This window comes from Mercenaria mercenaria, chromosome 5 (genome assembly GCF_021730395.1).
Source record: "Mercenaria mercenaria strain notata chromosome 5, MADL_Memer_1, whole genome shotgun sequence".
In the NCBI taxonomy this organism is placed as follows: Eukaryota; Metazoa; Mollusca; class Bivalvia; order Venerida; family Veneridae; genus Mercenaria; species Mercenaria mercenaria.
Genome location: NC_069365.1, coordinates 79010066 through 79024265, shown reverse-complemented (window position 1 = coordinate 79024265; position 14200 = coordinate 79010066). Strand labels below are relative to the sequence as shown.

Below are 14200 nucleotides of genomic sequence, written 5' to 3'. Positions count from 1 at the left end.
GAAATTCTTTAAAGATTTTCCTCCCAGCTTTACATAGTGAAAAAAGGTGCAGTGTCAGAAGTTATTTTAGGCATGGATGGGCACTTTAGTAGAAGTCCCTATCCTCCGGATGTCTTCCTTATAGCTTAGGCCTAGTGTGATGCTCTAGTTCTGTATCTTATATCTTAACTGACGCTATTTTTACTGTCTGATGGTCTCGTCAGAGATCTGTAACAGCATACATAAACATCTCTGAAGCTGAAATCTTTTAGCTAGCCAGGTTCAAACTTTCAGGGTCATTGATGATGGGCAAGTGATTCAAAATCTGCAAACATTACCATTTGGCCACAGAGACCCGCCACTGTACATAGAATATAATCAAGGATATATATATATATACAATGTATATATATATATATATGTGTGTGTGTGTGTGTGTGTATATATATGTTATATTTTTCAGGAGCACATAATGTATTGAAAGATATTATCCTAGTTACATCAATAATTGTTGCTCTTGGTGGATGTGTGTTTGCATACAGACAGAATAAAACATCGAAAGAACAATTGAAGAAAATGATGGTGGATTTAGACCAGCTACAGAAAGCTGAGGAATCTGTACTGTCAATGAGTGAAAAGTAAGATCTGGGCCCATATTCATCGATGTTTTAAGTCTGAAACTTAAGAGTTAAAAATGCTAAATTTTGTTTTTTATCTGCAAGTATATGTACTTAAATTGTAATGAAACTTTGCCTAAATGTACATTACACAACTACAGATATCTCAGTGAAATTTAGTTAGTATATGTTTGCTATAAAAAAAGTTGTGGCAAATTGAATATTTCGCCGCTGTTCAGTCTAAGTCTGAAACTTTGATGAATGTGGACCCAGGTGTTTTACAAAATAGATATAACTTCCAGTTAGTTACTATAGTTTTTGCCATGCTGATGCATTTTCAGTTACTAAAGAAACATCAGGCACATATATTTGTTACTGTTTCTACTGAATTTCAAAAAGCTTTAGGTTTGTTAGAAATGAATCACTTTTTGCAAACATTTACTGTAGAATCATCAATATTCATAGAGGACTAATTTTTGTTGAATCTGTGGTTTCATCAAACTGTGAAATTAAATCCCAATCACCAGTTGAAATTGCCAAAGGTTGAAATCCATGAATTTGTATCCTCAGGGAATTGCCATATTTGTCAAAAGCACAATATTTCATGCCCACAAAATCAAATTATTTTACAGTTCTGTATAGTTTTCTGATACTTATAAACATACTGATAAAAATAATTACTATTGATATAAAAGTCTGAGGCTGAATTTTTTACTAAGGATAGAATTTGGTATACCATACTTAAGCTTTAGCGTGCTGGCGGCAAGTGATTCTGCCTTTGCGACCAGTGCAGACCAAGATCAGCCTGCACATCCGTGCAGGCTGATCATGGTCTGCACTGTATGCTATTCAGTTAATAAATTTTCAGTGAACACCCCTTCGAATAATAAATGGTATATGTCCAAATTGAATGATAGACCAGTCCATTTTAGAAATTTAGCAGGCTAAGGGTTAATTAAGCTTGATGTGTAATTTTGTCAATTGTAAGTTGGTGGTCTGTAGCTTGAGCGTATTCAGTGAACAGGGCAAATTAAAGTCATTATGATTGCTTTAACAAATGACAGGACACTTACAAGTTTAATGAGTAAGGTAACAAGATAGCTGCTGGTTTATATAAATAGGTCAGTGGTTGAAGAAAATAACACATTGTGCGTCTATTATTCCCTGTTTATATATATACTATAGGTTAAAAATGCTATACAGTGAAATCATTTGATTTTGTGGACATGTATTTATGGGTTTGGGCAAAACTGGCATTTAAATTCTTGCTCATTGGGGTTTAATTTTGCTCTGCTTTTTGCAAGAATTATGGCCCCTTTTGGACTTAAAAAATCATGGGTAGGACAATATTTCTATTATACAGAGACAAAAAAAGCAGATGAGTGTCTGCACCCGCAAGGCGGTGCTCTTGTTACTATAATAGAAAACCACTTCAGCTAGTGCCAGAAGGCATGAGGGGTGTTGCACATTCCATTACCTCTCATGAGCAGACTCGGTCAAACTGTGTCTCGTAATATGTTTCTTGGTTGCATTCTGTGTTTCCAGATGATCTTTTCACAGATTTTATTAGAAACACAACAACACACACAATTTATGTTACAGATTACAGAAGGCAGAGGAAGTTCAGAACGAGGTTGTTAAAGAGAAAACTGCAATAGAAAGAAAATATAAAGAGGAAATAGAAACTGCAAAGGTATAAAATATCTGTCCCCTACACTTTCTCTTCACTGCCACTCTCTAACATAAAAAAATAGGAATGAAGATCTAGTGGTTTTGGTTACTGGTGCTTATCCTGGAGGCTGTGGGTTCGAGCCTGGCTGCAGTCATATAGCACCTCTACTATGACACTAGTACACTGGGAACCCGTTATAACGCTGTCGTCGGGGTCCAAGGTTCGAGACCCGCGGATCTAGCGGGGTTAAACTTATAACGCGGGTTGATCGTATCAGCGGTATATGCAATACCCCACCCACCGGTAACGTATTTTGGACGCTGTTTTATGTTAATAAGAAATAAGAATCGTATAAACGGGACATTTATTTACCTTAAATGCTACTGAAAAATACATTAAAAGAATTATAACGCTGTGTCATCCTCTCATTTTGTCGTGATTATAAAAGAAAATTGGATTTGTGTATCCCGGAAGTAAACATATATAACGCTGTGTGAGGAGTGCGCGGTCGTGAGAATTACATATGCACTGCAATTGCACTGCGGGTTTATGTAACTAAAAGAGAAAAAACGCGGACAGTCTTAAAAAAAAAATTTTTTTGAATAGATTTACATGAAGGAAATCGATAAATAAGATAGAAAATTTTTAAATCAGCGTCGTTGATATACGATATTAAAAAGGGAGCACATTCTCAATAAGGCTTTCAGTGTGTCGAATCTTCATTATTTCCAATGAATTGAGTGTGATGATTACGAAAAACGGCTGCAGTTTATTACAAAATTCGATTTTTTATTCACTCAAGTGATCATGTCATCTGCTTAATTGGTGCAAACTTAAACGGTTTGATAGTTGACTGACCAATGTTACATGCTTGTTATGCAAACAATCTAATTTTGACACGGTACTGGTTGCATAATTGTCACATGTCTACATGTATTGAAACTTAAACAAAGGCGATACGCAAACAAGTAAGCTACCAGACGATTATTGATTTTTGTGACAGTTGTCATGGAAAGGTGTTAAAGCACAGGTACTTGTAGTTTTAACGCTGGTTCTGATCAAATTAACTAACATCTGCAGTTTTTTTTTTTGTTTTTTTTTTGATTTTTTTACCCTCTAAAATTTGGGCGCCAAGGCCATACAGCGTTATACCGAGGACCGCGGTATATCGAGAAGCGTTATAACGGGTTTCGAGTGTATTAGTTTTTCCAGGAAGTGTACTCTGAAGTGATCCAAATAAGCTTAAAGCTGTCATCACAGTCTAGCAAAAATAAGTATAGAATAAACTATATAGCTGTCTGCTCAGCAGATGGTATATTATGATCAGATATATGCCAGGGGTCTAGCTAGGTCCAAATTTTTGGGAGAAGTCACTTCTCCCTCAAGCTGTTTTAGGGAGAAGTGGGGAGACTTTAGGGAGAAGTGGGAAGACTTTCTACCGCAATGATGTTGAGTGATTCGAAAGGTGGCTGTAATTTTCTTGTTTCTTGATAAAAAACATTGATGTGACCGTTCATTTTCTTAGTTAGATCATTTCCCATACAGTGGTTATCGTTTTCTTACAAAATTCTGAAAAAAGTCGTTTTCAAAATTCAAGCCGATGCTATAAATGTAACACGCCGAATTTTGGTTATATCTTGTACATGTATGAAGTGTTTATTATTAACACCGAGCAAAGAAGTAGAAGTGTATTTATTTTTTATAGCTCTTTGCACCGAGTCATTCACCGAAGAATGTCAGTATCTCACTCGAAATATAAAACTGAAAGTAAAATGTGTACAGTAATCTAGAAATACATATTCAAATAAATTCATCGATGGGAGTCAATTTAACGTAGTTAATACATTACATGTCGTTCTTTTATTATAGATAACAAATAATTGTGAACCATATTCCGATTAATCGCATAGTTAATCAGCAGTTTCTTTAATAAAACATTGTGTTTTTTTGCACTCGAACATGTTGACAATTAACGCGAAGTGTCAAAGACGTAAACGCGGCGCTGATTGGCTTAACACAATAGACTCTGGTGTATCGGATAATTTGATTCGCTTTCACACTTCTCGGCATAATCTCGCAAGTACCTGAGGTAGGCGGAGCTTAAATTATGCTGCCGGCGTGTGTTTGTGCATTCGACACTCATTATGACACGGTGCAAATTGTCAACAGTCTGGGTAGCAGTAATTGGAGAGTGCGGAAATCAAAGAAAATCGGGCGACTTGCATTTCGCTTTGAGGTTAGATTTGAGCGAAGTTTGAAGTTCTAGAGCGCCTATTTCGCTCAAGTCGCCCAGTCGCGAGAGCCCTGTATGCCTGTTTCTCGTCAGTTTGAGCTTTCTCATCGATTCGAGCCCTTGTGTTTTAGTAAAATTCATGCTCATGTAGCATGTTCTTCCATCAGAAACTTTTGTCATTTACATTTTAAAATGCCTTGGAAAATATAAGTCATAAAACCACTGAAAAATTGATGAAATGCCTATTTTAAATTTTTGCATCTAAAATTACTTATTTCAAAAGGAAATTACATAGTGGGTAATATTGTGAGCCCAAATTTCAAATTAAAAGCACCCCGAGCATATTTCGACTGTTGTAACGAGTGAACAAGAAGTCAAACTTGATAGAAATTTGCTTTATGGAAATAGAATATGCAAACATAAACATTTAATGACCTTCCAAACAGAGGGCTTGAATCGATGAGAAAGTGAGTTTCACCTCCTTCAGTCTCATGCAAAAAAGTACATATAAAAGATGATAACATTGTAATTCTTATTGCCCATTGTTAAATGCAAATATTTTTGCAACAAAAAACAAAAATTATTTAATTGAACAGGTTTACAAAAATTTGCACACCTCTAAAAGATTTAAGAGGCTCGAATCAAGGAGAAAGCAGCATAAACCTGTCTGACAACATTTTGCTGATTACAATGATGGAAATGCCTTCCTTTTGTCTGGACTGTTCTATATGAATTGTTGTACCATTGTGAAAATTTCACTCACTGTTTGATCCAGTTTTTCAGTAACAAGGATTTTCATTGAATTCTCTTTAAGCATAAGAGAGTACCGTGATGTTTTCATTATTTTAATAAACTCTGAGGATGATGATAGTATTAGAAACTTTTGTATATTATGTGGATAAATATCTGGATTAGTTTTGAATTTATAGTTAAAACAGTTTTGATAATGTAATTTCCAATATAAATTTCAGTCATTTTTATGCCCCTGAAGGGAGGCATATAGTTTTTGAACCGTCTGTCTGTCGGTCTGTCAGTCTGTTGGTCTGTCTGCAATTTTCGTGTCCGGTCCATATCTTTGTCAGCGGTGGATGGATTTTCAAATAACTTGAATGTGTACCACAGTAAGACGATGTGTCGCGCGCAAGACCCAGGTCCGTAGCTCAAAGGTCAAGGTCACACTTAGACTTTAAAGGATAGTGCATTGATGGGCGTGTCCGGTCCATATCTTTGTCATCAATGGATGGATTTTCAAATAACTTGGCATGAATGTGTACCACAGTAAGACGACATGTCGCGCGCAAGACCAAGGTCCATAGCTCAAAGGTCACACTTAGACATTAAAGGATAGTGTATTGATGGGCGTGTCCAGTCCATATCTTTGTCATCGATGGATGGATTTTCAAATAACTTGGCATGAATGTGTACCACAGTAAGACGACGTGTCGCGGGCAAGACCCAGGTCCGTAGCTCAAAGGTCAAGGTCACACTTAGACGTTAAAGGATAGTGCATTGATGGGCGTGTCCGGCCCATATCTTTGTCATCGATGGATGGATTTTCAAATAACTTGGCATGAATGTGTACCACAGTAAGACGACGTGTCATGCGCAAGACCCAGGTTCGTAGCTCAAAGGTCAAGGTCACACTTAGACGTTAAAGGATAGTGCATTGATGGGCGTGTCCTGTCCATATTTTTTTCATCGATGGATTTTCAAATAACTATGCATGAATGTGTGACACAGTAAGACGACGTGTCGCGTGCAGGACCCAGCTCCGTAGGTCTAAGGTCCTAAACTCTAACATCGGCCATAACTAGTCATTCAAAGTGCCATAGGGGGCATGTGTCATCCTATGGAGACAGCTCTTGTTTGATACTAAACTTAAGAACAAAATCAATTTTTACTTTGTCAATGAATTGTTGTAAAACTTTTAGGATATTTTAGTTAGTATAAAAGCAACATTTCAAAAGTTTTGTGAAATTTTCTGAAATACTTTCTTTTTAAAATTATGATTTAAAATTTGCTTGATTTTTACATTTGAAAAAATATATTTTTTGTAATAAAGTTGACAGAATTAAAGATATCTTAGAAGTTCAAAATGACCCTATTAGATCTATCACCCTCAAAGAACTTGAGAATGATTTATAGTTTATTTTATCTTGTTGTATAATTCACTAAAAACCTTTTTATGGGTTAGGTAGGTCAAACAGTAAGTCCTTCTATCATTGACAATTTGATAAATTGTTTACAACTCACATTCTGTATGTCAGGCAGTTTTCTGATAATGCAGGCAATTGCATGAGTAAAACCTATAAAGTACATAGACTAGTTACGTTCTTACTTTTAAGCACTGATATTAAATGATTTTGTGATTAGATATTGATCTGTTGGTTTTAGCTCACCTGAGCAGGAAGTGCTGGGAGTGAGCTATTTTGATCACTCACCGTCCTTTGTCAGTCAGTCCACACTATTCTTCTGATGACACCTCCTCTGAATCTACTGGTCAGAATTGCACCAAACTTGGTCTGTAGCATCCTGGCATGATCCTCTATTAAGTTTATTCTAATGTTTCAGCTTGGCCCTTTTTAGGGCCCACCAGAGCTAAAAATAAAAAAAACCTGTAAATGACTTCTCCTCATGAACTGTTTGATGGAAGTTCATCAAACTTGGTCTGTAGCATCATTATTAGGTCCTCTCCCAATTTTATGCAAATTGGGGCACTTGGCTTGTTTTAGCGGCTGCTAGAGATAAAAAAAGAACCATTATAAAAGACCTTCCAAGATACCATCAGCTTGCTCCAATTGTCTCTGTGTTGTTTTTTTCCACCCAATTTTAAAGACCTTAGAACCATACAGTGTTTGAACTGTTAGTCAGCTCTCACTCTGATTTATGTAATTAACTTCTGTTGCCTCTGGAACATTGACACCTGGAGCATATTTCAGTCCTCTTCCAAGGTCGCACACTCTCTATCCTGTTTAAGCTCTGAAATTCAGGTGATCAAGGGCCAGCATGGCCATCTTGTATCTGTAATGCCATTTTTTGCACCAGTGTTTCAGCTACAATATAGTGATCAGTCAGCAAAGTAGCTTTGATTGTAACTACCGGTAGTTTAGAGAGGTTTCTAAACAAGAAATTGACAGCTTCCCAAATGAATGTCGTAAATTTTTTTTTTCTACCTTGTATCCATGTGGGAAAGTTGTCAGTTACTTGCATAGAGACAGAACAGGTACAGAATCCAGGAACGCTGGTTAGGTTATTTGGCTACCACTACTACAGTGTAATTCTGCTTGCTCACGCATCGATGGCTCAAGCATCAGAGCTGACTCATGCAGTTCATAGTCCCTGGCCATTTTCCTTATAATCGCCTTGAAAACTCAAGCAATTTCGTCATCCCATTGCTACTTTGAGCTGTTGTTGTTTTAATGTTTCTGAAATATTTTGTAAAATTCAAATGAAATAAACCAGTCTACTGTTACAGGAAGTTGCAGAGCGGTTAAAGCAGGAAAGACAAGACAGTAACCTGGAGGAGTTGTCACGGTTACAGTTAGCCGAGGAAGAACTCATTCAGGTAGACTTTTGGCTTTGGGACATATCTTGCCTCTTGATTATATAAAAAATTTACTGTCTTGATGTTACTTTTCAAATTTCTATATTCTGTATTTTAAAACATGAGAATACAAAAATTGGAGTCATGTTTGATGCTTGAAAAATATTTTCAGTCAAATTAGAATTGTGAAATCAGTTCTAAAATGAGACTTTTAATTGTAATGGTGTGTGATCTTACTTCCTATAGATTAATTATTGCTCAAAGAAAATACTGCCAAAATGTCTAGTATAGGTCTACCATGGGATTTCAACCAGATACTGCATAGAAGTAAAGGGAAACTTATGTACTGAGCAAAAAAAGAACTGTCTGCCATAATGCAACTACTTTTTTGGGTTGATGGGTGCGGGGAGTGCCATTTTGACATTTTGGTGTCTGTTTACCTTTTTTAGCTCACCTGTCACAAAGTGACAAGGTGAGCTTTTGTGATCGCGCAGCGTCCGTCGTCCGTGCGTCCGTGCGTGCGTAAACTTTTGCTTGTGACCACTCTAGAGGTCACATTTTTCATGGGATCTTTATGAAAATTGGTCAGAATGTTCCCCTTGATGATATCTAGGTCAAGTTCGAAACTGGGTCACGTGCAGTCAAAAACTAGGTCATTAGATCTAAAAATAGAAAAACCTTGTGACCTCTCTAGAGGCCATATTTTTCACAAGATCTTCATGAAAATTGGTCAGAATGTTCACTTTGATGATATCTAGGTCAAGTTCGAAACTGGGTCACGTGCAGTCAAAAACTAGGTCATTAGGTCTAAAAATAGAAAAACCTTGTGACCTCTCTAGAGGCCATATTTCTCAATGGATCTTCATGAAAATTAGTCAGAGTGTTTACCTTGATGATATCGAGGTCAAGTTCGAAACTGGGTCACGTGGGGTTAAAAACTAGGTCAGTAGATCTAAAAATAGAAAAACCTTGTGACCTCTCTAGAGGCCATATTTTTCATGAGATCTTCATGAATATTGGTCAGAATGTTCACCTTGATGATATCTAGGTCAAGTTCGAAACTGGGTCACATGGGGTCAAAAACTAGGTCATTAGATCTAAAAATAGAAAAACCTTGTGACCTCTCTAGAGGCCATATTTCTCAATGGATCTTCATGAAAATTGGTCAGAATGTTCACCTTGATGATATCTAGGTCAAGTTTGAAACTGGGTCACGTTGGGTTAAAAACTAGGTCAGTAGATCTAAAAATAGAAAAACCTTGTGACCTCTCTAGAGGCCATATTTTTCATGAGATCTTCATGAATAGTGGTCAGAATGTTCACCTTGATGATATCTAGGTCAAGTTCGAAACTGGGTCATGTGGGTCAAAAACTAGGTCAGTAGGTCTAAAAATAGAAAAACATTGTGACCTCTCTAGAGGCCATATTTCTCAATGGATCTTCATGAAAATTGGTCAGAATGTTCACCTTGATGATATCTAGGTCAAGTTCGAAACTGGGTCACATGCGGTCAAAAACTAGGTCAGTAGGTCTAAAAATAGAAAAACCTTGTGACCTCTCTAGAGGCCATATTTTTCAATGGATCTTCATGAAAATTGGTCAGAATGTTAACCTTGATGATATCTAGGTCAAGTTCGAAACTTGGTCACGTGGGGTTAAAAACTAGGTCAGTAGATCTAAAAATGGAAAAACCTTGTGACCTCTCTAGAGGCCATATTTGTCATGAGATCTTCATGAATATTGGTGAGAATATTCAGCTTGATGATATCTAGGTCAAGTTCAAAACTGGGTCACGTGGGGTCAAAAACTAGGTCAGTAGGTCTAAAAATAGAAAAACCTTGTGACCTCTCTAGAGGCCATATTTTTCAAGGGATCTTCATGAAAATTGGTGAGAATGTTCAACTTGATGATATCTAGGTCAAGTTTAAAAGTGGGTCACATGCCTTCAAAAACTAGGTCATTAGGTCAAATAATAGAAAAACCTTGTGACCTCTCTAGAGGCCATATTTTTCAATGAATCTTCATGAAAATTGGTCAGAATTTTTTATCTTGATGATATCTAGGTCACATGTGCTCAAAAACTAGGTCACTTTGTCAAATAATAGAAATAACGACGTCATACTCAGTTCAACACTGGGTCATGTGGGGATAGGTGAGCGATTCAGGACCATCATGGTCCTCTTGTTTATTGTAAGGTATATTTACATTTTACTCTTAGGTTCATGGGTCTTAGCAATCCCATATAGGAATCAATAAACATATTTAAAATGAATTCTCTTTCTACAGTTCTTGCAAAATAATTAAATAAATATCATTTCTACAGAAGTAAGAAATAATTGAGTTATTATAACTGTAGCTTGATCTGGAATGTTGTATTCAGTTGGGAGTGGATTTTGCAAGACCCGAGTCACCGAAGGTGAGCAAGTGCTGTGTGTGATCCAAGTCGGGTAAAATCCACATTTAATTTAGCTGTATAGCGCATCCCAAACAAAGCTACAGTTGTAATGACACTTTTATCATATACCTCCATGTACTAAAAAGTATTTAAGAAAAACAAAACAGTACGCAAAGATGATATTTTTAATATTGCACATCTTAGTCTTTTTTGGTTATAAAATAGGATTCACATGCTTTATTTATATATGAGATTCATTGATATAAAAAGTGTAATAAAATGTATTATAAAAGAATGTCATAATCAATATTCAGGTAAGAATGGTTCTAACAGAGAATTAGTAATGCCTGTTTTGATTTTTATGCCCCCAGCATCTACTGATGCGGGAGGCATATAGTGTTTGTCCTGTCCGTTCATTCATTCGTTTGTTCGTTCGTTCGTTCGTCCCTCCGTACGAGGTTAACCAAATGGGACCGTTTCGTCTAGCATCAATATCCCTTATTAGAATGACTTGATACTAATGCAGATGTAACCTGTGACCATTCGTCATCTTCAGACATCACCTGACCTCAGTTTGACCTTGACCTTGGCCTCATTTTGGACTTAGGTTGCTTTATATGGGCTATCTCTTGGTTAACCGAATGGGACCGTTTCGTCTAGCATCAATACCCCTTACTAGAATGACTTGATACTAATGCAGATGTAACCTGTGACCATTCTTCAGCTTCAGACATCACCTGACCTCAGTTTGACCTTGACCTTGACCTCATTTTGGAATTAGGTTGCTTTATATTGGTTATCTCTTGGTTAACCAAATGGAACCGTTTCGTCTAGCATCAATACCCCTTACTAGAATGACTTGATACTAATGCAGATGTAACCTGTGACCATTCCTCATCTTCAGACATCACCTGACATCAGTCTGACCTTGACTTTGACCTCATTTTGGACTTAGGTTGCTTTATATGAGCTATCTCTTGGTTAACCGAATGGGACTGTTACGTCTAGCATCAATACCCCTTACAGGAATGAATTGATACTAATACAGATGTAAATTGTGACCATTCCTCATCTTCAAACATCACCTGACCTCAGTTTGACCTTGACCTCGTTTTGAACTTAGGTGCAAAATCTATCGACAAGGATGTCACTGGGGGCATCAAGCGTTTATTGAACGCAGCTTCTTGTTTTAGGTTTTGTTTATTGTTTGAACTATTTATAGAACTGGGTCATGCATATCAATGAAAGAAGCCTGGACACATGCATGAATTTCCATATTGTGTGATACAGATTTTTGTTTCTGTCAGTTTGTATTGTCTTCAAAGTACAAGCCATTTTTTCCACAGATTATATATAGTCATAAAATAGTAAATCATATCTCATTTATGGCAGAGTTGATCATTATCTTTATTATATCTTTCTAATGATTTTTTTTTTTTCAACCAAATTTTATTTACATGATTTTCTTATTTTCATTTCAACATCCTAGCCAAGTCTTTGGAAGTATTTTACAAACAGTATTGTTCAAGGTATTGAATCTAATAATGGTTATCTACATTTTGATGTGTCTGACACATTGTTCAATCCTCAGTCTTGATTAATTGATAATTATACTTCCCCAAGGAGATAAAATATGTAGGTTTTAGACACATTAATTGCAGGTTTTGCAGAGATATCTTTTGTTTTCTGACATGTTAGAGATTAGAAAATAGTATGCCTGGCTAGTTACCTGTTACAAATTTCAATTTCTTGTTACAGACTCTTTCAAGATTACAGACATCGAAATGCAGATGCACCTTTGAACTAAATTTGATATGTCAGAGTTTAGATATCATATTTGAAATTGACTTAGACTAGTGAGCTTTTGTGTTTCACGAAAAGATATATATTTATTTTAAGTCTGGATATAAAAATACCTAGGCTCCCCAAAAGTTATAATCGGGTACAATTCTAATAATTTGTAATAATAATCACAGTTACTTTATATTATGATAAATGCTTTGAGATTATTTCTTTTTGCGGGCATGAATGTTTTGGCCAGAATAGCTGTTTCCTGGTAAAGATAAAGAAAATGAACATTTGATATAATCAAGGTGCTAGCCCATGATGAAATAATGCTTTGAGGGGCACCTGGGGTCTTCATCTACTTTCAAAGCTGGAAAGTCCCCACATGACATAATTGTGTCGGTGTGACCCAACAAGACAAAGGAATTTAATTGTGTGGATTGATGCAGTCATGAAGTTTACGAAAATTAATCCCCAGTGATAATTAATTATGTTACAGTAATATGTAAGAATTTTATGTAAATATCTGAATACAGTCATTTAGGTTATGCTGTTTTTGTCACAGTAGGTAAATTAGGAAATGGCAACAAAAAAAATTAATTTAAGAAATTTGATATTGTGTGCGAATCTGATAGATACATAACTGTGTGATAAATTTATTTCACCTCAGTAAAGTGAGATTCACTTTATTTCTCGCATCTAACAATGAAATGGTTCCATTTGTATCAGGAGTTAGACTGGTTTGCATTTTGAGTTTCAAATGATACCTCACACTTAAGACTGGTTCAGTACTGTTTGTAAAATGATAATTTACAGAGTAAGACTGGTTCTCAATTTGTTTGTAAAATGATAGTTCTGAAGTAACATATTGTTTTAACAATTAATACCTCACCAAGTTTTATGCTTGTGAATTAGTCTTAATTAAGCAAGGTTGTATATAATTGGGCAAGCCCAATTATCTAGCTAGTATGCGGGTGTTGACAGATTGCAGACCAAATCTTATTTATAAAACTTATAGAATTATGTTTGAAATTTAGTACAATGTAACATGAAAACACTCATATCTGACTTTTACCATTTAAGGTGAGACAGGCATTAAGACAAGCTGAGTCGGAGTTAGAATCAAGATTGAGTTACGGGGCACCAGCTGAACTCCAGCAATGGTTACAATTTACGTTTGAATTAGAAAATCAGCATTTCACAGCGAAGCAACAAGCAGCGCAGAGACAGTTTGGATCTGCAAAAGATGCTGTTAGTATCCATTTGTTTATATTTTATAGTGTTACTTGATGCATTATTTTAGAATTTAAATCTAACAGTTTCATGATTAAGTGGACATAATTTATGACAATTTTCTGTTTGACTGTCAAGTTCTCTTAATCAGAAAGTTACCTGTTCAGGGATCGAATTTAACTTTTTTTCCAACTAGCAAATTTTTGCTAGTGCCATTTTTTTCCACTAGCAAAATGATGGGTTCAACTAGCAATTATTTAAAAGCTGTTTACGTGCTAAATTCAAGTTGTTTTGTTGTTGTTTGGTTTCATATAAAAGTTCACGGTTCGGACAGGCTTGGGACTTTCTGGTTTTGTAAGTACGATACAAACCAAAGTACTCAATGATTCTTTGGACTTTTGGCTTGACGTTGATCTTTTAAGTTTTTCTCAGGTCACTGTTGGTAGTGTTGCTAACATTTTCGAGCTCCGCGGGCTTTTTTGCACCAAGAAACATGTTATTTCCTCTCCATTTTCACAGAACTTTGCAAATTACAGACGTCCAAAATGAAAACAAATATTGCCTAGACGCTTACTTACATATCCGATAATTACTTTTGTATAAAGCGACAAGCGTCTAGAAGCAGTCACGTGATTATCGGTAAATTAACTGCCCGAAAGGAGTTTTTAAAGAGAAAAGGACAGTTTGAGCGAATTCCCCGATTTTCGAACGTGATCGCAAAAATATTCGAGTGCCATGATTT

At 36.1% G+C, this 14200-nt stretch overlaps 1 protein-coding gene across 5 annotated transcripts in view; it reads left to right on the top strand.

Annotated features, from left to right (window-relative positions):
• Positions 1 to 14200, top strand: part of LOC123557717 (stromal interaction molecule 2-like) — a 90134-nt gene that overhangs the window by 42181 nt on the left and 33753 nt on the right. For all 5 annotated transcript variants that reach the window (XM_045349358.2, XM_045349356.2, XM_045349355.2 and 2 more), the window contains exons 6-9: positions 443 to 617; positions 2199 to 2289; positions 7977 to 8066; positions 13309 to 13476. In XM_045349358.2, the coding sequence (XP_045205293.1) occupies positions 443 to 617; positions 2199 to 2289; positions 7977 to 8066; positions 13309 to 13476 (524 nt within the window). The remainder of the gene's footprint in view (positions 1 to 442; positions 618 to 2198; positions 2290 to 7976; positions 8067 to 13308; positions 13477 to 14200) is intronic.